General features: G+C 47.0%; 2 protein-coding genes across 2 annotated transcripts; both read left to right on the top strand.

Moving 5' to 3' along the window:
- Window positions 1–913: 913 nt before the first annotated feature.
- LOC146333926 (vomeronasal type-2 receptor 26-like) lies at window positions 914–15,196 on the top strand. Its single transcript, XM_084825302.1, has 7 exons — window positions 914–1,090; window positions 1,932–2,744; window positions 4,673–4,799; window positions 6,183–7,052; window positions 7,326–7,347; window positions 9,643–9,794; window positions 15,132–15,196. Exons 1-7 carry the CDS (start codon window positions 914–916, stop codon window positions 15,194–15,196), a joined length of 2,226 nt encoding a protein of 741 aa, XP_084681428.1.
- Window positions 15,197–15,702: 506 nt separating this feature from the next.
- On the top strand, window positions 15,703–23,615 carry LOC146333925 (vomeronasal type-2 receptor 26-like). The gene is made up of 5 exons (XM_084825301.1): window positions 15,703–15,993; window positions 16,967–17,368; window positions 20,226–20,435; window positions 21,663–21,789; window positions 22,705–23,615. Exons 1-5 carry the CDS (start codon window positions 15,703–15,705, stop codon window positions 23,613–23,615), a joined length of 1,941 nt encoding a protein of 646 aa, XP_084681427.1.
- The last annotated feature ends 1,438 nt before the right edge of the window (window positions 23,616–25,053 follow it).

Raw genomic sequence — 25,053 nt, 5'->3', positions numbered from 1 at the left:
TCCTTGCCCTAGATATGGAACCAGTTTCCGGCCCTCACGGTTCCGCTTTAAGCTGGAAGCTGCTTTGTACCAGATGAGAGCTTGGGGGCAACTTGGCCAGTCTCCCCTGCACTGCTTGGCAACAGCTCCCCAGGGCTTCAGACAGGATGGAAACTTCCCCCGGCCCACGGGGAGACACTGGGGGTTGAACCTGGGGCCTTGTGCATGCAAAGCAGGGCCTCTGCCACCGAGCTGCAGCCCTGCCCTGCCCCTCAGTGGTGCTGAATCACACCTGCAAAAACTCGCTTTACCGTGGAGAGATTTGGAGATGTGATGATGGCTGCTGGGTCACGTTTCCGGAAAAAAGGATCAGACCAGCTCCTGCAGGAGAGGTCAATTGGCAGCTCTGACCCACGAGAGCTCAACAGAGGTTCCACAATGAGAGGCAGTCTACCGCAGAACAGGAGTTGTTGTGTGGGGGAGAAGAGGAAAGGAGGGCTGTTGCCTTCATGTCCTTCTTGTGGGGCTCCCAGCAAGCCTCTTGGCTGACCACCTTCGGACACAGGACGCCGACCTAGAAAGAACCACCTTGGTTTCATCCCCAAGGGCTCATCTAATGAAACGCAGCTTGCAGAACCGTGCGACTCTCGGTGTGAACAGAACAATCTAAATTTCTCTGTGAATCGTTCCTTGTCTTTGGTCTAGAAGGTTTTGCCTCGTTCAAAGAAGGTTGAGCCAGATAGGCTTTTTAATCCCCCACTTCTCATCGGTTCCGTTGGGATCCTCACCCGCCTCCCAATGTCTCCCTCGTCCCTGCAGGACAGTAATCAAGAGCTACCAGCACTTCCTGGCCTTGGCGTTCGCCACCACGGAGCTCAACAAGGATCCGACTCTCCTTCCCAACACCAGCCTGGGCTACAGCATCTATACGCACATGGACATCGTCAGGTTCATGCATGAGAACAGCATCTCTCTGCTTTCCTCGCAGAGCCAAATGATTCCCAATTATAAATGCGACAGGCAGGATAAACTGATCTCCGTTATTGGGGGTCTCGACGTCCAGTCCTCAAGGGAGATGACGTCCTTAATGGGCATCTACAAGATCCCACAGGTAAGGGGATTCTTCTGGGGAGAGATGTAGGGGACCAGCAGAGCTCGGGAACACTGAGATAGACACCCCAGTCTCTGAACACGTATTTGCCCATGCAGTGGCTGTGTTGCCCTGATTCTGGATGGCAGGTGTGGGGGGCCTTCGGACTTTGGCTAACCTGCCATGCAGTAACCGTGGTGGTAGCCAGGAATCTCAGGTGGCTGCCGTGTGACTGATCCCAGCCAGCCACGGGTCTGTTTTGTAAGAAAGAGTTTTGGATGGGGAGAAACAACAAGGAGTCTTGTGACGCCTTAAAGACTCAGTAACAAAGGCGTTGCTGCAAGATTCCTTATTGTTCTTGCTGCAATCAGTTTATGCAGCTACTCCTCCGGGGGTTGGGGGAAGACCCCCACCTACCATAATATAACATTTGTCAGTCCTCTATGTATTGGGCTATTAATATTGTCTTTGGGGAGGGGCCCTATAGCTAGAATGCCCCCCAAATGCATGCACGGGGTGAACCTCCTGGAAAATAAACACATTCATTGCAGTGGTTAGGAACTTTGCCAGGGTTCCCTTCATGGCGGACCGGACTTTGGGGGGTGATATCCACACAGGGGGAGTCTTAAAGACATCGCAGAACTTCACTTGGTATTCAGACATCTATTTTTTAAATGGATGTCTTCCTTCCTGGTAGCACTTCATGCACCTGGAGTCATCTGTAGTAGGCCAGGGAAGCGCGTGCCATAAAACAAAATGTGCCACCAAATTCTTTAAAATGTCTTTAAAATGCCACAACATCAACAGACTAACAGGAAATTCCTTCCTTGAGCTTGGTCATGGCTTGCTCAACCCTGTTCAGGGGGAGAAAAGGGAATTCCCTTCCTTCTTCCGGATCGATCCCAAGGAAATCCTTCAGTACGTGGGCTTAGTCCGGCTGCTCCTGCATTTCCACTGGAACTGGGTTGGGCTGGTTGTTCACAGCGATGAGAGAGGTGAAGAATTCATCCAGACGCTGACACCCATGCTCAAGCGGGAGGACATCTGTGTGGCCTTCACCGACATGTTCAGGTCAATGGACCAGCCCCGCGCACTTCGAGTACGATCTGGCACTATCCCAAGTCCTTGGTTGGAGCCTGAAGTGATGATTGTGTTTGGGGATTCCAGTGTTATAATACAAATAGCAGCTTTATTGGGTATTCATGAAGAAAATACCCAGACGCCATTTAGGAAGGTTTGGATCCTGACCTCCCTCTGGGAAATGGCTGCTACCGGATCCCCCCTGAGTGGACGAGTTCTGAAACACATCCATGGTGCTTTACACTTCGGAGTCCACAGAAGGGATGTGCCAGAATACAAGGATTTTCTCAGGGCTTTAGATCCACTCCGGCCGCAAGGAGACGCCTTTCTCCGTTACTGGTGGGAAAGGACATTTAAATGTAAATTTGGGGAATCAGGCCAAAGCTTTGAATGGGGATACAGAAAGTGTACTGGGAAGGAAAACCTGGTGAATCAGCCAGTCTCCTTGTCTGAGACGAGGATGTCCAGTCACAGCTACAGCATCTACAATGCCGTCTATTCCGTGGCACACGCGCTACATGCCATGTACATCTCAGGATCCAACCGTGCAATGATGGGGGAAGCCAAGAGTCTTCTGAATGTCCAGCCATGGCAGGTAATGCTCTCATTAAGATATGGCAATGCTATAAAAAGTTCCTTGCAGATTTGGTCCATTTGGTCTTGGTCCATTCTAAAGACACTAGGGGTGTCTCTACGTCAATGGAAAACCCTGCCGCCCTACTGGAGCGTTTTGCTTCCGTTTCTGTGGAGCGATTAGGATTGGCTCCTTCCGATGACGAAGGTGACATGCAGTTGAAACCCCGTTTCTGAGCAGCTTTAACGGGGCTTTCTATATCTTTCGATGAAACAGCACCATCTACGGGCAGAATCATCCCAGTGTGCTGACACTACCGCCTGCAGAAACGGCAGGTTTTTTAAAGAAAGTATTCCAGCTTACCTCCAATCGTTTTTGAGGCGGGATAACTGGGGGGAAAGACAGGAGACGTCCTGGAGGTTGATGACATCATGCAAAGGACCAGCAAGCTCCCATGAGTGGCCAATTGCAAGCATATGATGAATGCCTCATGTAGAAATGGCCTGAGAAAGACATTCCCCGTGGATATTCTTCCAGGGCTGTCATTTCCCTGAAAGAGCATTAAGAAGTAAGCCAGCAGTAGTAGAGACTTCCTGTTCCTCTCTAACAGAACTGTGGATATCGAGGAGGGAGGAATCAGGGCCTCTGTCCCAAATATGGAGTTCTAGTCTGCAAAGCAGTCCTGTCCCCGTCCCCCCCGTCGCCACTGCCAGCCCTCAGAAGCAAGCAGCAGAAAGCTCCCTCCACCCCGTGCCCCTTCTTGACAGCCGGCTGAAGAGCCGCAGGTGTTGGTCTCTTTGCTGCTATGAGCAGACCCCCTCCAGCACCCAGTCGAAGATCTATTGGAGAGTTGTAGCCACCGACACCGGCCAAAAAGGCCCAAAGCGCTGGGCATGCATGTCCAAGCGATTTCGCCCAAAGAAGATGAATCTTAAGCAGGAAACGAAACAACAGAGTATGGGGTGGGTGGGAACGGTCTCCTAACCGGAAGGCAGTTGCAGTTTGTTAGAAGATACCAGCTCCCACTCACAGTCACGCTGTCTTCTAAGCATCTCTTCCGTTTCAGATTCTTGCCTCTTTGAGGAACGTCCGGTTTAACAACAGTGCTGGAGATGAAGTTTCTTTCACTGAAAATGGCAAGAGATAGGATCTCCTGAACTGGGTCTTCTTCCCAAATGGATCTTTTTTTCCTGTGAAAGTTGGAGGAGTGGATTCACGGGCTCCCCCAGGCCAAGACTTTGCAATTCGCTCTGACGCCATCATGTGGGCTACAGAGGTGGGGTTGAAGTGAAGGTTTGGGGGCAGCTGCTGGGGAGGGAGCACCCACCAAGACAACTGAAGGCACCTGCCAGCCGCTCCCCACGCCCTCTCTCCTTTCCCACCCCCACCCCATGGAAGTGGCAGCGGCGGTGGAGGGAAGAATCAGGAAGAGGGAATCGAGGCTGGGGGCTGAAGAAAAGTGGGAATCCAAGCTGGGTGGAGGAGGAACGAAATAATGCTCAGGGTCCAAATGGCTGTGGGCCAAATGCACCTTCCGTCTTCGAAGGCAAATGTGCCATTGGGCCCGCCAAGGTTGCCGACCCCTGTTCTAGGGTCACGGTAGAACTAAAGACTGTTGCAGTTCTCTCCCTTTGTTGCCTTTCTAGATGAGACCAAGGCCTACTGAGTCCAGGGAGGGGTCATTATCCAGCCGTACAAAGCAATCTTTGCATGCAAAGCTCCCAGGTTTGGTCCTGGGAAAGTGGGTGGGGTTCCAGCGTTCCAATTTCTATCTCCCCGTTGAGTCTCTTCTATGATGTTTCCAAGTAACCTGCAGACATCCAGAATATTTTTGGCTCTCCTAGAAGGGTGACCCTATCCATCATGTAGCAGGAAACTCTGTTGGGCAACTCAGTTTAGTGCCACTTTTATCACTGGATATCTTCAACTGCTTCTCTTTTCTCTTTTAGAAAACACCTGTTGCGAGGTGTGTGGAGCGGTGCTCTCCGGGGCACTGGAGAAAGGTTCCTGAGGGGAAGCCGGTTTGCTGCTACACATGTGATCTTTGTCCGGAAGGGACGATTTCTAACTCAACAGGTACCTCAACTTCAAGAGCCATATAAATGCAGAACATGCTGGGGTCAGAGTGGAGTGGAGCCAAGGGGAAGATCACAGACAAGGAGAAGAGTCTGCCATGTCCCCCAGGAATATTTTTTCCTGTAAATTCCATTTTGGATTGTAGACTTCTGTTATTTATTTGCTTGCAAAGTATACAGATTTACCTGAAATTTATTATTTTCTATGTAAATAATAGAATAATAACCCTCATGCTTCATTTTCTAGAATGGTTGTTTAGGACATCAGACCTAAAGCTTTTAGGGCAAAATGCTGATCAGGACGGGTGGTTGGTCATCCTTGTAACAACTGGGGAATGTTACCCCAAAATCAAACAGGTTGCCCTTTTATTTCTAGTGATTTCTGTGACCTGTTCCCCAGCCTCTGCGCGAACATATCTCCTCAGAGGACAGACCATAATCTAAAGTAAATGACAGAAAGGAATCTATCTGTTGTTTTGCTCATTCAGAAGGTGCTGCAAGTAAAAGATCATGGTTCAATTCCGACAGTTACCTAGTTTTCATTCCTGGTTAAACAATTTGAGCTTTTCCTGCTTGCGGAATATAGAACATAAGTCTGGCATAGCGGGTAGTCATGTAAAAAAAAGTGTCTTGTAACTTTTCCATCTGTGGTCTTACCAAATCAGTTACTGAAGCTTAAACAGATAGCAATAAAATGGACGTTATGCTGTTTGCCCCGGCTGTGGACTGCTAAGGTTTGGAGGTGCTGAGATAATGGTAAGCCAGGTCTAGGTTTGCTTACAAGGTGCCTTTACTGAGTACTTACAGCACACAGGCGTACCCAGTGGTTGGATCAGACAGCTTCTCTGAACCCAGAGCCAAGGGGTTCAATGGGTCTTATACCATACATGTCAGCAGTGAAGCAGCGTGGCAGCAGCAAGCGTTAATTAGCGTTCATCTGCAACTTTCCCGGCATAGACTAACAGCGCTTGGTCAGAAGGGAAACCATCAGAACTTTCCCAGCACGGCCTCCTGTAACTCGGTATAAACACAGCCTCGCTTCTCAGGCACTTCCTAGGCCCTGATAAGATACTAGCCTTTGTTAGCATGGAATGTGCTGGGGCCGCGCTATTGACCTTTGACTCATCTCACATGCTCAGAGGCCCACTAGCAAGGAAATTGCCCCAATAACGAACCTAAGCAAAGCATTATGGATGTCTAGGCCCCTCTAAAACGACAGGTGACTTGGTTACTGGCCTGGGGCCAATACATATGCTTATTGCTTAGGAGTACAATAAGCTTGAGAACTGCTATTTCCATCTCCTCCTTTGTGGCTGAACTGGCCTGTGCAGAAAGAATATTTCTCTCATGTTTGAGATACTTCAATAGTAGTTGCTCATTCCAGATGCAGATCACTGTGTCCTGTGCCCGGAAGATCAACACGCAAACAAGAACCAAGATCAGTGTATCCCCAAGAAGATCCACTTTCTTTCCTGTCAAGAGACACTGTGGTTTGTTTTCATTTCTCTGGCTCTTTTCCTCTCTCTGATCACCTCTCTAGTGCTGGCAACCTTCATTAAACACCGTGACACACCAATTGTCAAAGCCAACAACCGAGAGCTCACCTATGTCCTCCTCATTTCTCTCCTGCTCTGCTTCCTCTGCTCCTTCCTCTTCATCAGTAAGCCCACAGTGGTCACCTGTCTTTTCCGACAAACTGCTTTTGGCATCACCTTCTCTGCTGCTGTTTCTTCTGTCTTGGCAAAAACTGTCATGGTGGTTCTGGCCTTCATGGCCACCAAGCCAGGAAACATGGCCAGAAAACTCTTGGGGAGACAACTGACAAACGCCATTGTCCTGGCCTGTCCCCTCATCCAAGCTGTGATCTGTGCTGTCTGGCTGCTGACCTCTCCCCCGTTCCCAAACTTGGACTTCCATTTCCTGGCTGGAGAGATCGTAGTGGAGTGCAATGAAGGCTCAGCCACCATGTTTTACACTGTCTTGGGATACATGGGTTTCCTGGCCCTTGTCAGCTTCACAGTGGCTTTTCCAGCAAGGAAATTGCCGGACAGCTTTAACGAAGCCAAGTTTATCACCTTCAGCATGCTGGTGTTTTGCAGCGTTTGGGTCTCCTTTGTGCCCACCTACCTGAGCACCAAGGGGAAGTCCATGGTGGCCGTGGAGGTCTTCTCCATCTTGGCCTCTGGGGCTGGTCTCCTGGGTTGCATCTTTCTCCCCAAATGCTACATTATTGTGCTGAGGCCCAATCTCAATTGTAAAGGTCATCTAATAAGGAGAAAGAATTAAGGGATCCATCCGTTTGGAACACGCCCTGGTACTCTACTATCCTGTCAAGTATATTTACTTAGGAAGTCCAATAAAATTATTGAAAATTTAATTTGCTGAGTTATCTGTTAAAGAACAAGGTCCTTTCCACACTAGCACCTTTGCCCAGTGCTGAGGCATTTGCTCTTTGCATTATATTTTCTCCTTATTTCAATTGCCAGAAACATCTTTCTTGTCTTTCCTGTTTGCGATTCCCACCCAGGGTTTTCAAATTTGACCCTGAAGTACTGTTTGCCCACTAGATGGCAGTGAAAAAATAGAAGCTCAGCTTGACCATTGTACCGCCTCTCATTTTTAAAAATGTTATATATGTAGAGACTTTTAACCCAAACCTGGTTTGGGTCAAACCTGGTCATTCTGTCCCCCTTCTCTACCTTGCCCACTGAATGCAGAGACCAATCTACCAGACTTTGGCACCATCACAATCAGACTTCTCCATTTGCTTCTGAATGGCTCGATAATCCCTGCGGGTCACACATCTTCCATCTCCTCTTGGACAGGGCCCAGTATTGTCTATCCCTGCAGTCTCCACTCCTCCTTTCCCAGGCCATCAATCTGAGCTAACGAACTTTGACACAAGTCTGGACTCCATTTTGGATTTAAGAACTCAGCTTCAGGCTGGAACCTGACAACTGGAGTCAAATCCATCCTCTTGAGAGCACAATGGTGGTGGTGAAGGTGGCCTTCTACACCGCCACCACTGTTACATGATAGGCAGGATTAGGTGCTCTCATTTGTGTTTGGTCACATCTCTTTCAATACTTGACCACTTGCACACTAGACGTTGCCTGGCCTGCTTCCTAGCTCAACAATCTCCCCAAAACCAAAGATCCATCTGAGCTCCGCAGTGCTGGTGGGGGCACTTTGGCATTTGACCGTGTCGGACTCAGATTGGGAAGAATCATAGAATAGTAGGGTTGGAAGGGGCCTACAAGGCCATCGAGTCCAACCCCCTGCTCAATGCAGGAATCCAAGTCAGAGCATCCCTGACAGATGGCTGTCCAGCCTCGTCTTGAAGGCCTCCAGTGTGGGAGAGCCCACCACCTCCCTAGGTAATTGGTTCCATTGTCGTATTGCTCGAACAGTCAGGAAGTTTTTCCTGATGTTCAGCCGGAATCTGGCTTCCTGTAACTTGAGCCCATTATTCCGTGTCCTGCACTCTGGGATGATCGAGAAGAGATCCTGGCCTTCTTCTCTGTGACAACCTTTCAAGTACTTGAAGAGCGCTATCCTATCTCCCCTCAGTCTTCTCTTCTCAAGGCTAAACATGCCCAGTTCTTTCAGTCTCTCCTTGTAGGGCTTTGGCTACTGGATTAGACTGAGAGAGCCCTCCATGGAGCCCTTGACAGATACATGGCTCAACAACACTACAAGTGAGAAGGAACTTGGAATTGTGGTAGATCACAAGCTGAATATGAGCCAACAATGTCATGTGGCTGCAAAAAAGGCAAATGCTCTTTTGGGCTGCATTCATAGAAGCATCGCTTCCAAATCCCGGGAAGTACTAGTTCCCCTCTACTCAGCACTGGTTAGGCCTCCTCTGGAGTACTGTGTCCAGTTCTGGGCACCACACTTGAAGAAGGATGCAGACAAACTGGAGAGGGTTCAGAGGAGGGCAACAAAGATGATCAGGGGACTGGAAACAAAGCCCTGTGAGGAGAGACTGAAAGAACTGGGCATGTTTAGCCTTGAGAAGAGAAGACTGAGGGGAGATATGATAGTGCTCTTCAAGTACTTGAAAGGTTGTCACAGAGAGAAAGGCCAGGATCTCCTCTCGATCATCCCAGAGTGCAGGACACGGAATAATGACCTTTTTATTCTCCCAGGCATTGTAGCATTTTAGCTTTCTAGTCTTTTAGCTTTGGTGTTTTAAATCGTATTTTATATCTCTGCATTGCTGCTGGGTTTTATTCTGGTTGTATTGTTATATTGTGGTTTTAATGCTTTTATATTTTATATTGTTTTATCCTGTGCCGTTTGGTTTTAATGTTTGTGAACCGCCCAGAGAGCTTCGGCTATTGGGCGGATAGAAATAAATTCAATAACCAGGCGCCAACTCTTCCCTTTCCCATCCATCCATCCATCTGGGCTAATGAGCATTGGCATGAGCCTGGACTCCATCTTGGAATGAGGTGCTCAGCTTCGCACAGGCCAAAGGACAGAGCCTGACAACTAAGGTCAAGTCCAAGTGGCCCACAGAGAAGCAAACAGAGACACAACCCTGTTTTTCTCCCTCCAAAGTGCAAAGGGAACCCGCCACTCTGGGGCTGTAGTTGCTTCACTACCCTGGAATTATCAAAATGACAGTAATGGTTGAGAAATCCCCCCTGGATTTCAATGCAGCGAGTCGATAACAAAGGGATCTTGGAGAAAACACACGTCATATAAATATGCCCTGAACCCTTCTGTGTAGGGCTGGGGTGGTGTCTGGTCACTTGGCATCTGTTCATTTCTTGCTAATTCCCCTGCTGGGGCCCGTGCAGCAAGTCTTTCTCGGTTTCGCCTTGTCTCTGACCTAGAAGTGAAGGTGTCTCTGTGCTGCTGATGATTTGCCTGCTGCTGTTGTTCTGGATCCTGCCTCAGGCCAGCCAGAGGATGCTGAGGACCACATGCCGATTGACCAGGCCGAATGAGCTGCAAGACTATTACAGCCCAGGAGACCTCATTGTCGGTGGGAATTTACCGCTTGGCATTTATTATTATAAAGAGACACCAGACTTTCGTAGTTTATCCCCACCCGCCGTCCTCACTGTTGGTTTGTAAGTTTCCACAAGAGGGATCTGGGACAGAGGTTTGCCTGCTTCGCTCTCAGATTAGAGGGCTCCTTCCAGGCTGGTCATGATTTGCCTTCAGCCCATAATGAGAGTCAGATACCTGAGAGTTCTTCTGCAGCTCCATAGGAACATCAGAAGCTGCCTTATACTGAGTCAGACTGTCGGTAAGCTAGCCCAATATTGTCAACACTGGCTGGCAGCAACAGCTGTCCAGGGATTCAGGCAGGAGATTTTCCTGCTCTACCTGGAGAAGCTGGGGATCAAACCCGGAACCTTCTGTATGCAGTGCATGCACTCTGTCACACTGAGCTATGGCTCCATTCTGAGCTGGAGCCTAATCTATCTATCTATCTATCTATCTATCTATCTATCTATCTATCATCTTATTTATTTATTTATTTCTATACCGCCCAATAGCCGAAGCTCTCTGGGCAGTTCACAAAATCTATCTATCTATCTATCTATCTATCTATCTATCATCAATCACATTTCTATTCCACCCAATAGCTGAACCTCTCTGGGTGAGTCACAAGAATTAAAAACCATAAAATACAAACTAAAACCCAATGTAAAAGTGTAAAAGCGTTAACTTACTGTATAAAACAAAAGTTTTATACTCTCTGGCACAGTCACTAATGCAATGGGAAGATAATGTGGGACAAACTGAAAAAGATGTTAGCCCAAATCTACCCAATTAATGCACATTGAAGAAAATAGAAGCCCAGATGACACTCACTTGGAGAAAGAGCATCAGATGAAATGTGGAAGTATATTTAGAATAACTCAAATTGATGTACAGCCTCTATGTCTTTAGGGGCCGCAGTGGCTTAGTGGTTAAGACGCTGAACTGCGGACCAGAAGGTCGCAGTTCGAGACCCGAGTGCCGCGTGACGGAGTGAGCTCCCGTCTTCAGTCCCAGCTCCTCCCATCCTAGCAGTTCGAAAGCAAGAAATTGCAAGTAGATAAATAGGTACCGCCTCGGTGGGAAAGGTAATAGAGTTCCGTGCACCTCGGTGTTCAGTCATGCTGGCCACATGACCACGGAAGAGTCTTCGGACAGCGCTGGCTCTTCGGCTTAGAAACGGGGATGAGCGCCGCACCCTAGAGTCGGACACGACTGGCTGGGGACACCTTTGCCTTTACCTCTATGTCTTTAATAGAAAATTCAATTAAACTTCTGACTCAGTGATACATGACTCCTTTACATTTATCTAAGATCTATGAAAATTGTAAGGATATTTCTTGGAAGTGTAGAAAGGGAAAAGCAGACAGTATAGATTGTTGGTGGAATTGTTCTGAGGCAAGGAGATTTCAGAAATGAATTATTTTTTAATATTCATAATATTCATAATATTCAGCAATATACAATTGCTTTTGATCCTAGAATGTGTTTATGAAAGATGCAGTACCAAAGAACAAAGAAAAACTACTCTTTTATCTGTTCTTAGCAGGATGTCTTCTTTATGCCATGTATTGGAAAAGAAAAGACATTCCTAGATTAAAAGAGTGTTATATTAAAATGTGGGATTTGACAACCTTAAGCAAAATCACATGGGTTCTTTGGGTTAAGCAGGGAAGATACAGGATAAATCAATCTGAAAAGCAATGGGAACCATTTAAGAGATTTTGGAATGATAAGTACTGTGTGATACATCTTTAATGAGCTTCCGTCGTGCATTAAAAACGTGGTTGTTCAGGCAGGCATTTGGGGTGGGTTAGGGTATTTAAAAAAAAAATGTATGGTAAAATTTTATTGTTTAAAATTGTTTTATGGTGGGTTGTACATCGCCCCCAGTGGCTGGGTGACCAGTCAGATGGGCAATTAATAAATGTAATAAATAAATAAATACATGGAAATCCATTTCCTTTAATGTAAATTTAAAGGTTATTTATGTCTAGATGTTTTATTGTTGTAAAGTATTTGATGGGTCTTACTGCATTTTAATGTTTGTGATAGGTTGTAGTGTGTCCAAAGTCTAAAAAATGGTAAATTCTTGGTGTTCACAGTTATTTGTCCTGTAAAGTAATCAACTTAAAAATAATAAGTACATTTATATATTAAAAAAAATAGTGCTATGGCGGTGTCACAGGAATCCTGGGAATTAGAGACAGTGAAGGAGCTGAGCCCTGCTGTTGCATTTACTGCTGCAAGGCAAGATATGTGGAAAGTTGTGTGCGTGTGCGTGCGTGTGCGTGCAAGGCAGAGAATGGCAACTTGGAAGCTGGGATTTCAACCAAGAGGTTGGGAGGATATGTCAGACTTTGTTCCACCCCCAGTAAAACCACTGGATTGTGGTCTGCTTGTAGCTGAGTTTGGAATAAATGATTTTCAGATTTTTGAGCCAAAAACTGGCTTTTCAGGGTCCTGCTCTGAATCAAGCTGGAGGTGGGTTGAGATCTGGGAAGAGTTTGCCATCATATATCTGCCTCTTTGCTAAGTAGGAGAACAGCTGACCTGTCTCTAGAGGCTGTTTGGAGGAGCAAAGAGCATAGGCAGAATGAAGCTATCATGTGGTTTCATGCTAAGAATTTGGTAACAATGAAGAAATGCAGCCAACGACATCTCAGACAGGGGTGGGCAGAAGGTAGATCTCTGGGTGATCTGCAGTGGATCAGCAATCATTTCTGACTCCCAATTGTTTAATAACAGCAGCAACAAATGTCTCCCTCCCGCCCTATATTATACTGCTGAAATGACGCACACTTGGGGTTAACCAGGAGTGGGGTTTTGTGTCCAAGGCCTGTGGGCTCCATTCAGTTCAGCAGAGCTAAGTGATAATTGGGTTTCATGCTGACAATCTGGTAATGAGTAAGAGATATCCTGCCATCCGTGAAGCAAGAAGACTTCATCTAACACAAGGGCGGGCCGAAGGTAGGTCTGGATCGACCGGTGGATCTCTGGGTGATCAGCCAGCATTTCTGACTCCCCATTGTGCAATAACCGCAGCAACGAAGGACTCCCTCAACCCCTAACTTATACAGCTGAAATGAAGCACGCTTGGGGGGCTACATTCAGTTCTGGTACTCGGAACAAGCTCCTGGGTTCAGAATACTTCAACTGAAAGTGCATTTCTTCTTTGCACCAGGCTCTGGTGGGGGGATCTCAGGGTGCTTGTAAAAAAGTGAAGTAGATCCTACAAGCTTGAAGTCTGCCCACCCCTGATCTAAATAAGCAGTTCCCAAACTTGATTTCCCAGCTTTGAGATTCCTGTCACCTGTGGCAAAATGTTGGCTGTGGGCAATGGGAGTGGTAGTGCAAAAGGTTGGGAAACACTGAAAGCATCCCCCTGGCTGGGAGCTTCAGGCGTTTTGTAGGGTGGGATGAGATTATGTAGTAGGCAATATGCAGTAGGCAATTTCTGGGGGTTTTCTAGATCCTGATATAAGGCCTCTGATAGTCAAAGGCTGAAATAATTAACAGTTAGTCAGTAGTATATTTATTGCAAGGAATAAGCTTTCACACAAAACTTGAAACCTACTGAAATTTACATTATATTCAACAGTGACAGGTTGTTGACTATAAATCAGCAACCTTGGAAGCTACCTTCTAGCAAGTCATCGAGTTCAGTCTCTCCTGCACCGAGAGGCAACAGCTTTCCTTCCCTGCCTTACCTAGAAATTCTGTCTGGGATTTAACCTTGGGGGCTTCCATGTGCAAAGGAGGTGCTCCTTTGGTCTTTTGGCTAAAACCAAAGCAAGATGCCAGTCCTCATGAATTCTGAATAAAAGAACACAGGAAGCTACCTCATACTGAGTCACCCCATCCGTCCTCTTTAGCTCAGTATCTAGCAGAGGCTTTTCAGGGTGTTAGACAGGGTCTCTCTCCCCCAGAGTTGCCTGTATATGTCAAGGACTGATCCTGTAACCAGTTGTATTCAAAGGAGGTGCTCTATCATTGATCTATTGTCCTTCCTTGGGATATAGATCAGGTTTCCAGTCCTCATTGTTCTGAATAATGATCTTAGTTGGAAGATGCTTTATACTAGAGCTTTGTGCAAATAGCCTCTTGAAATTCTCTGCCCTTTATGTGGACAGAGCAATTAGGGGGACAATTTCATCTATTTTCTCCAGGGGGAGGAGAAATTCTCAACCGTTTCTCACAGAGAGGGCTCACCATTTGCAGGGGTTGTAGCACAGCTTCTTTCTTTCTTTTTTTTTCATAAGGGTCTTCTTGTAGTTGTTGGTTTTTGCATGGTCACAGCAAGTGGCGAGAGCATCAACTGTGCTGGCCACCATTTTGCATCCTCCACGTTGTGTCCAGTGTTGTGTCCAGGTCCAGGGGAAAGGTGGAGCTAGTACTGAGCCAAAATCTCCCACTCTGCTGCCTCATTCTCAGGGCATTTTATGATGGACTTGTGTAGTGTTTCTGGGCTCACATAAGGGTGCCATGGGTGTTTTTTCTTTCTTTCACACATCTCTCCACTGCTCTGCAGCCTCCCAGGCTGCATGCGCTTCTTGATCTAAAAAGAATCAATTTAATAATAAATAATTATATTTAATAATAAATAATACTAATTTAATATTTAATTAAATTTAATAATAAATAATTTACCCCTAGGGGGTAAATTATCTCCTGACATCTTCTGCTGGGCTTAATTAAGGAGCAGGAAGCCAAGGAGGCTAAAGGCTGCAAGAGAGATGATGGTACAATAAAAAAGGACACTCGTGCATACTCCTCAGGCACCTACTAAGTAAGGTAAGCGCAAGAAACCCAAACCCATGAGAATTTCCCTTAAATTTTCTTCACCATTGACTCTCTTTTCGAAAGCAATTAGTCTTCTATCAAACGGAATGAGAATCGTTGTGAAAAAAAATGTGGGATAAATTTTTGACATAGCACTACTTTATACCATGTCAGAACTTCCGCGCAATTCGGTCAGTCTTGTCTTCACTAATTGACAACAGCTCTCCGGGGTTTCAGCTAGGGGTGTTTCCCAGCCCTACCTGGTAATGTGGTGGACTGAACCTGGGTCTATCCCTGAACTATGGATCTTCCCCTCAATAGTTCTGAATCACATGTGCAAAACCTTGCTTCCCTACAGAGAGAGTCTGGAGATGTAGTGATGACTCCTGGGTTACGTTTGCTTTAAAAACAATCAGACCAATGCCTGGAGGACAGATCTATGGGCAGCTCTTATCCATGACAGCTAAACAGAGAACGGGAGTTGTTATGTGGAGGAGAAGAGGGAGAAAGGTGGGCTGTTGACTCCAACTCCTTCTTATGGGGCTCCCAGCAAGCATCTTGGCTGACCACAGGCAGAAACAGGATGCTGAGGTAGATGGAGCCACCTTGGTGTGACCCAGCAGGGCTCTTCTGTTGTGCTTCTTACTACGTCCTTCTTTAACAAATTCGTGGAGGGGGCTGGTTCAATCAAGAGTGATTAGCCATTGTTAAGCCTGACAGAGCTGCCCTGTGGGAAGGATCCGGTGAAATAGTTACTTCTTAAAATAATATTGTCTTATTGTGATTGTATTATTGCATTTTGGTTTTACCTTAGCGGCTTTGGAAGGATTTGCATCCTGAAAGGGGGAACATAAATAACAAAAATAGATAAGTAAGAAATAAAGTTCGAATGTGCTGACTTAGATTTCTGATCCAGCAGGGCTGTTCAGATGTTCTTAGGAAATTCAGCTAGCAATAACGTATGTGTGTGTCAACAGAACAATCTGAATTTCTCTGTAAGTCCTTTATCTAGATGTCTTTGGTCAAGTGGGTTGAACCAAATCGATGTTTTAACCCTCTACTTCTTACCAGTTCTGTTGGGATCCTCACCCACCACCCAATGTCACTCTCATCATTGTAGGATGATACAAAAGTACTACCAGCAAATCCTGGCCTTGGTGTTTGCCATCAAGGAACTCAACAAGGATCCAGCTCTCCTACCCAACCACACCCTTGGCTTCCGCATCTATGACCACAGCACCATAGCAAGATGGATCTACTTGAACAATCTCTCTCTCCTCTCCACACAGCAGCAAATGTTTCCTAATTATAAATGTCACAGACATGATCAACTGCTCTCCATTATTGGGGGTCTCGACTCCCAATCCTCAAGGGAGATTGCATCCATAATGGGTGTCTTCAAGATCCCACAGGTAAGGGGATTCATCTGGGGAGAGATGTGGGGGAACTGCAGAGCTCAGGATCACAAAGACGGACAGGCCCATCTTTGAGAACAGATTTTCCCATGCAGTGGGTGGGTTGCCTTGATTCTGAATGGCAGGAAAAAACTGTCTTCCCACTTTGGCTATCCTGCCATGCAATAACTTTGGTGGTAGCCAATTATCTAGGGTGTCTACTGTATGATTAATCCCAGCTGGTCATGGGTCTGCTATGTAAGAAAAGGGTTTGGACTGGGAGAAAGAACAAGGAGTCTTGAAACACCTTGAAGATTCAGTTGAACAAGGTGCCACAAGACGCCTTCTTGTTCTCGCTGCAATCGACTAACGCAGCTACCTGTCTAGGGACTGGGGCAAGCCCCCTTCCCAACACGTGCAATAATGTACCATTTGTCAGTGTTGGGAGCCATTTCCATACACAGTAGCATATGATTCAGCCACATGGCTTAGGATGAAAACAGAAAGTGTTTGGACTAGGGCCACTTCAGGGGTGTCTGATTAAGCTCTGCAAACCCTGTGTCATGTCTTTAGTTTTGTGTGTCCAGACGTATTTCCACACAGCATGGAACCACTTTGACCAAGCTATCATTTATGGGGAAAAACCCAGAAGCCAGAAATTCCCTGACATGCTTACACATTTCCTGAAGATAGACGCAAGGGCCTATTCTCTGCAATAGTTAGGAATTGTGTTTAAGTGTTACCTCCATGGCAGCCTTGACTTCTGAGGTGCTATCCATACTGGGGGGGAGGGGGGAGTGTTAAGGACATCATAAAGCTTCACTTTATATTTAGATATCCATTTTTAAATGAATGTCTTCCTTCAGGATAAAACTTCATGCATCTGAATGGGCTGTAGAAGTCCATAGAAGCTGATGCCATAAACAAATGCGCCAGTCCTTAAAGTGCCACAAAATTCCGCAACAGACTAACAGGAAATTCCTTCCCTCAGCTCGGTTATGGCTTGTTTGACCCTGTTCCAGGACAGAAAACGGAATTTCCTTCCTTCTACCCAATTGAGCCCAATGAAATGGCTCAATACGTGGGCTTAGTCCGGCTGCTCCTGCATTTCCACTGGAACTGGGTTGGGCTGGTGGCTCCCAGCGATGACAGTGGTCAAGAATTCATCCAGACACTGACACCCATGCTCAAGCGGAAGGATATCTGTGTGGCCACCACTGACATGTTGATGCCAACAAACCATCTCCTTTTGCATCAAGCACTGACTGGTTCTATTCCTAATTCTTGGTTTGAGCCCCAAGTGATGATTGTCTTTGGGGACACCAGTATTATAAAACTATTAACCGTCTTCCTGGTTATTCATGAAGAAAAGACCATGACCCTCTTCAGGAAGGTTTGGGTCATGACATTCCATTGGGAAATGGTTGTGACGAGACCCCACTTGGACAGGGGAGATCTCAAAGGCTTCCATGGTGCTTTGCACTTCATAGTCCACAGAAGGGATGTGCCAGAATTCAATAATTTCCTCCGGGCTTTAGACCCACTCCGGCCGCAAGGTGACGTCTTTCTCCGTGACTGGTGGGAAAGAGTATTTATTTGTAAGTTCCTGAAATCAGGCCAAACCATTCCAAGGGGAAAGAAAAACTGCACTGGGGCGGAGAAGCTAGAAGATCTGCCAACCTCCATGTTCCAAATGAGCATGTCCAGCCACAGCAACAACATCTACAATGCCATCTATTCCGTGGCACATGCATTACATGTTGTGTCCTCATCTGTATCCAAAGGTGGAATGATGGGGGAAGGAAAGAGGCTTCTGAACTTTCAGCCGTGGCAGGTAATGTCCTCCTTCAGATTTGGCAATCTTATGAAAGGTGCATTGGTTCCTACCAATAGTCCGAACCTGGAAGAAAAGGGTAAACCTGGGAGAAGGCCTATGAGTTCATTCTAAAGATCCCAAGAAATAAATACCCCATGGATGTTCTTTCATGGCCATAACATCCCTTAAGCGCAATAGAAAGTGAGTAAAAACAGCAGAGACTGATAGTACTTCTGCGATAATTTTGTTTTTATTTATTATTATTTTATTTATTATTTAATTTATTAATCGCCCATCTGGCTGGTCACCCAGCCACTCTGGGCGATGTACAACATACAATAAAACAATAAAATTCTACAATAAAAACATTTTCTAAAATACCTTAACCCACCCCAAATGCCTGCCTGAACAGCCACGTTTTTAATGCACGACGGAAGCTCATTAAAGAGGGGGCATGACGGAGTTCCCTAGGGAGGGAGTTCCACAGAGTGGGGGCCACTACAGAAAAGGCCCTCCCAAAATTCTTGCATCCTTTCCAACCTGGTGGTCTCCAGATATGTTGGACCACAATTGCCATCATTCCCTGCTAGCCCCAGCTGGGAATTTATTTATTTATTATTAAATTTATTAATCGCCCATCTGGCTGGTCACCCAGCCACTCTGGGCGATGTACAACATACCATAAAACAATTTAAAACAATAAAATTCTACCATAATTTTTTTTTTTAAATATCCTAACCCACCCCAAATGCCTGCCTGAACAACCACGTTTTTAATGCACGACGGAAGCTCATTAAAGAGGGGGCATGACGGAGTTCCCTAGGGAGGGAGTTCCACAGAGTGGGGGCCACCACAGAAAAGGCCCTCTCCCTCGTCCCCACCAGTCTAGCTGTCCTGGCTGATGGGACAGAGAGAAGGCCATCCGAGGCTGATCTTGTTAAGCGGCCTGTCTGGTGCTGCTGGAGGCGCTCCTTAAGATAGGCTGGGCCGGAACCATATAGGGTTTTAAAGGTCAAAACCAACTCCTTGAATTTGGCCCGGAAAACAACTGGTAACCAGTGCAACTCCTTCAGCACTGGAGTGATGTGATCTCGCCGGCAGCTGCCCTTAATCAGGCGAGCCACCGCATTCTGTACCAGCTGCAGCTTCCGAACCGTCTTCAAGGGTAACCCCACGTAGAGCGCATTACAGTAGTCTAAATGAGAGGAGACCAGGGCATGTACTACCGATGGGAGCAGATGGTCGGGAAGGAAGGGGCGCAGCCGCCGTATCAGATGGAGTTGATACAGCGCTGTCCGGCTCACAGCTGACACCTCAGCCTCCATGGACAGCTGGGAGTCCAAAATGACCCCCAGGCTGCGGACCTGGTCTTTCAAGAGTAGCCGTACCCCATTCAACACCAGGTCAACATCCCCTAGCCTCCTCTTGTCTCCCACCAAAAGTACCTCGGTCTTGTCAGGGTTCAGCTTTAGCCTATTCCTCCCCATCCAGCCACTCACCATCTCCAGACATTTGGACAGGGATTCTACAGCCAACCTTGGTGAAGATTTGAACGAGAGGTAGAGCTGCGTGTCATCTGCATATTGATGACACTGCCCCCCAAACCTCCTGATGATAGCCCCCAGCGGCTTCACAGAGATGTTAAATAGCATCGGGAAGAGGATGGAACCCTGTGGCACCCCACAAGTGAGCGGCCATGGGTCCGAAACCTCCTCTCCCAGTGCTACCCTCTGGTACCTGCCAGAGAGGAAGGACCGGAACCACTGCAATACAGTGTCTCCAATGCCCAACCCCTCCAGGCGGTCCAGGAGGATACGGTGGTCAACGGTATCAAAAGCCACTGAGAGGTCGAGGAGAACAAGGAAGGAGCATTCACTCCTATCCAGAGCCCTCCTCATATCATCCACCAAGGCGACCAAGGCCGTTTCTGTCCCATGCCCAAGCCTGAAGCCCGACTGAAATGGGTCTAGATAATCAGTTTCTTCCAAGTGTGCCTTCAACTGCACCGCACAATTTACAAAATTGTAAATTTTGGATTTACAACTGTGGATAGTGAGGAGGGAAGAATCAAGAAATCCTCTATCCCAAATGCATAGTTCTAGTCTATAAAGCAGTATTGCCCCCACCTGTCCCATGTTCCTTCTTGACAGCCAGCCAAAGACCCCCAGACATTGGGCTCTTTGCTGCTCCCTCCAGCTCCCACTCAAAGATATGAGGGTGGGTTGTAGCAAGTAGACACCAGCCAAACGACCCCAAACAAATGGGCACACATATTCAAGCAGATAGTGCCTAAGGAAGATGAATCTCATGCATTAAATTAAACAACATAGTACAGGGAAAACAGTCTCCCACCTTAACGGCAGTCACAGCATGTTAGCAGACAACAAAACTCACTCACAATTACCCCGTTTTCTAAGTCTCTCTTCCATTTCAGATTCTTGCCTCTTTGAGGAATGTCCAGTTTAACAACAATGTTGGAGATGAAGTCTCTTTCTATAAAAAGAGCGAGAGATACGATATTGTGAACTGGATTCTCTTCCCAAATAACTCTTTTACTCCTGTGAAAGTTGGACGGGTGGATCTGGGAGCTCCCCCAGACCAAAACTTCACCATTCACTCTGACACCATCGTGTGGACTACAGAGGTGGGGTTGAAGAGAAAGTTCTGGGGTCATGGGGGAACTAAAGAACATTGCAGTTCTGTCCCTTGAGGACAGAAGATGTCTTTCTAGATGAGACCAAAGGCCTATTACATCCAAGGAGGGGTTGTTCAGTGGCAAAGAACTTTTGTATGCAAAAGTCCCAGATTCCGATACAGCTGGAAAAAGGCCTGTCTGGAACCCTGGAGAGATGCTGCTACTCAGTGCAGACCATACTGGGCAAAGCAGACGGTCTGACTTGGTAGAAGGCAACGTCCAATATTCCTGTTTCTGTCTCAGAATATATTTTATATGACCTTTGCAGGACCAGGTCACTTTCTCCATGCACAGAGAGGAACAGAGCTCCATGTCACAGGAGGTGGGGGGTGGTAGGGTGTGTGTGGGGCCTCATTGATTCCATGAGAGGGGGAAGGGATTTGTGGGGGAAGCACCCCCTTGACATCAACAGGATACAGCAGATTTCAATATTTCAATTTCTGCCTCCTAAGATCCGTTCTGTCAGGGTGGACACTGAGCCCATAGAATCCCAGAATAGTTCTGATTCTGAGGAAGAGCAGTCGCTCCTGGGAGAGGAGCGCGCCCCTTTTTCCCAGGGCCCGCAGCTGACGGAGATTCCTCCCACCAGCATTCCTAGCTTAGATAGCAGTCCTGGGAGTGACAGAGCGCGGGAAGCAGACTTGATGGACGCGCGACGCTGACGTAGAGAGCGGCGCCAAATGGAGGGCGCGGAAAGGAGGCGTAGTGCCCGGTTGGCGCGCAAACAACGGCTGCGCCCAGAGGATCCAAGGGAAAAGGGGAGGGACTCTCCCTAGTCCTTAAGTTCAGGGGTCTGCCAGTAATTCCCTTTCAAACGGGGACCAACTGTTCCAACGTAGGGCATAGGTGCTCTGCTGCTCATATCTAGTTGCTACCAGTAGAGCTGTTAAGTTGTAAAAGAGGAATAAAGCTTTGAAAAGAATCCCTTTGTCTGTGTCTGGACTTGGCTACTGGATTAGACTGAGAGAGGCCTCCAAGGAGCCCTTGACATGTTCTATGTGAGCCTCTTTTATGATGGTTCTATGTAACTTGCAGGCGTCCAAAAGAGATTTGGCCATCCTAAATGGGTGATCTTGTTCATCATATAATGGAAAACTCCGTTGTGTGATTCAGAGTCCTGTTTAGTACAAATTCACTCACTAGGAAATGCTCAACTGTTCATTCTTCCTCTTTTAGAAGGTGCCCTTTGCCAGATGCGTGGAGAGGTGCTCTCCAGGGTACCAGAGAAAAGTTCCAGAGGGGAAGCCGGATTGCTGCTACGAATGTGTCCATTGTCCTGAGGGGACGATTTCTAACTTGACAGGTATCTCAAGCACTGAGAGCTATTTAAAAGTGCAGAACGTACTCGGGCAAGAGTGGACTAGGGACAATGGAAAGATGATAGACAAGGAGATAAGTCCGCTATTTCCCCTAGGAATATTTTCTGTATTGATAACATTTTGGATTGCATACTTGTATGGTTTACTGGTTTGCAAAGTATTCACACTTTCCTAAAGAAATTGTTTATTTAAACAATAAAATAATGGCTCCCAGTAAATTTCCTTATTCAAACAAGTACAGAATCTGTAGGTTTTCTTCCATATTTGCATTGGTTCACTTTTCCATGCATGATTTTTAAAGCTCCATGTTTCCTACCTTGGTTGTTTTGGCATCAGACCTGAAGTAGTTTGGGCAGAACACTGATCAGGACAGGTGGCTGGTCAACCTTGTAACAACTGCAGCATGTTACCCCAATGTCAAACGGAGAGCCCTATTTACCTATAGTGATTTGTGTAACCTGTTCCCCAGCCTCTGCACCAACACATCCCGTCAGAGGACAGTCTGTCATCTGAATAAAATGACTTATTTATTTATTTATTAGCACACTCAAAGGACACTGCAGGTGACAGATTGTGGTTCAGTTCTTACAGTTACCAGTATTTAATCTCCAGTTACAGAATCTGAGCTGTTCTTCCTTGAAGGATGTTAACATGAGTCTGGTACATGGGGCCATCATATGAAGAGAAGAAAAGCATTGTGTACCTTTTCTGACACTGGTATTATGAAATACATTGCAGAAGCTTAAAGAAAAAATAATAAAAGGGAAGTTCTACCCTTAGGTGTACAGTAAGCTACAGAATGGACATTGCCACCACCTTTTTTGTGGGCTGAACTGGCCCCCACACAAAGAACATATCTCTTATGTATGAGATACTTAAGTAGCTTTTGCTCATTCCAGATGCAGATAGCTGTGCACAATGCCCAAAAGATCAGCACCCAAACAAGAAACAAGATCACTGTATCCCCAAGAAGATCCACTTCCTTTCCTATCAAGAGACACTGGGCTTCATTTTAGCTTCTCTAGCTCTATTCTTCTCTGTGATCACATCTCTAGTGCTGGCGATCTTCATCAAACACCGTGACACGCCCATCGTCAAAGCCAACAACCGAGACCTCACCTACGTACTTCTCATCTCCCTCCTGCTCTGCTTCCTCTGCTCCTTCCTCTTCATTGGTCGACCCACAAAGGCTGGCTGCCTTCTCCGACAAGCTGCTTTCAGCATCATCTTCTCTGTGGCCGTTTCTTCCATTTTGGCAAAAACCCTGACAGTGGTTCTGGCCTTCATGGCCACCAAGCCAGGAAACATGGCCAGAAAACTCTTGGGGAGACAACTGACAAACGCCATTGTCCTGGCTTGTCCCCTCATCCAAGCTGTGATCTGTGCTGTCTGGCTGCTGACCTCTCCCCCGTTCCCAAACTTGGACTTCCATTCCCTGGCTGGAGAGATCGTAGTGGAGTGCAATGAAGGCTCAGCCACCATGTTTTACACTGTCTTGGGATACATGGGTTTCCTGGCCCTTGTCAGCTTCACAGTGGCTTTCCTTGCGAGGAAATTGCCGGACAGCTTTAACGAAGCCAAGTTTATCACCTTCAGCATGCTGGTGTTTTGCAGCGTTTGGGTCTCCTTTGTGCCCACCTACCTGAGCACCAAGGGGAAGTCCATGGTGGCCGTGGAGGTCTTCTCCATCTTGGCCTCTGGGGCTGGTCTCCTGGGTTGCATCTTTCTCCCCAAATGCTACATTATTGTGCTAAGACCTGATCTCAACAGCAGGGATCATCTAGTGAAGAGAAAGAATCAGGGAATTTAACACTTTGGTGTCTTTCCTGCGTATTCAGTTGCCAATCTGTCTATCCAAGTTTCCTATCAAAGTTGTCTGTAGGGGTCAGGGGATGAATAATTCAGGAGTGAAGCTGTTTTCAGAAATGTCTTCCAGGCAAAAAGACTAACATGTAGAGGAGGATGCCATGAACAACCCCCATCTCATCAGCTTTGTGATGTTTGTAGGAGGGAACCAGCTCCACTCCCATGTGAAGGTCCTCTCTGCCCTATCCTCGGTCCAGGTGTTCGCCCCCCTGGCTCTCTGAAGATCACAGAATCATAGACTCTGGAGGTTCCTTGGAGGTCATCTAGTCCAACCCCCTGCTCAATGCAGGCTCTGCAATGTGGGATGTGGATACAACATCTAGCTATCCTGACATCTAGCTATCCAGCCTCTGCTTAATCACCTCCAACAGAGGAGAACCCACCACCTCGCAAGCCATCCATCTCTCTGCCGAAAAGAGTTTAATCCCTGCCTGATGTATAGCAGACCTGGAAGTAGGTTAGTTAGCTGAAGTACAGGCTTTATGTCCTTTAACTGAATCCATGTTGGTGAACCAAATCAAAGGTGGTTTCTTAACCTCCTTTACCGGCTTCTCTATGCGTAAGCTCCCTCTCCTCACATGTCAGGGGGCATGCAATAGTGCAGCTAGGTAATCTTAGACCCTGATCCTAATGGCCTTTTGTGGGGTCCCTCTTTGCACAGCTGTGGGCCTGTCTTCAGCAGTGAAGCTCACAGCTCACATTTTGTTCCCCCCCATCTACCACCCCATGCTCTGCAACTGCCTCTACATTCCTGATATGTCAGGGCAGGACAGGGGAACCTCTTCCGGCCCAACAGCTGAATTCAATTTTGGAGAAGCTCTCAGGGATGGGGGCCATTCTGATGCTTGGGGGCAAAAGGAGCGGGGGAAATTCTAGTGAGGAAAACTGTGCAATAGCCGGGAAACTGTCAAATGACATGTGGTCAGGGGAAAGTCGGTGGGGTTAGGAGAAGGGGACGTGGCCATCTGGGAAGACTGGGAGGCAGGATTTGGCCCTTTAGGCCTGTTCCACACTCTTGTGTTGGAGCAAAAGAAAAGGGGAAAACATTTGCCAGGTCTGAAAAAAGAGATACTTTGTGCATGTGCAGTTTCACATTTTAAATGTACATCATGCATTTACATCACAGCATGAGCAGGGGAGTAAAATGGAGTCCGCTTCCACTGCCCTGATGCTAGAGGCACTTTACTTGCGAGCAGGCCCCATTTTGTTAAAGAAAAGTAACAAAAGTAGAAAGTAGAAAGCATCCATGTGCATGCCCAGCCATCCAGCTCCTGGCTTTAGAAGAGGAAGGGAATATCAATTAGCCATTAGGAGAAGCTTCTGAATGATAAGAGCTGTTTGCCAGTGGAACAGGCTATCTCAGGAGGTGGTAGGTGGGTTGT

Source organism: Heloderma suspectum, chromosome W (assembly GCF_057233095.1).
Source record: "Heloderma suspectum isolate Gila_16-S chromosome W, 16-S_ref, whole genome shotgun sequence".
In the NCBI taxonomy this organism is placed as follows: domain Eukaryota; kingdom Metazoa; phylum Chordata; class Lepidosauria; order Squamata; family Helodermatidae; genus Heloderma; species Heloderma suspectum.
The sequence above is the reverse complement of the archived record's forward strand: the minus strand, read 5'-3'. Positions and strand labels throughout refer to the sequence as shown.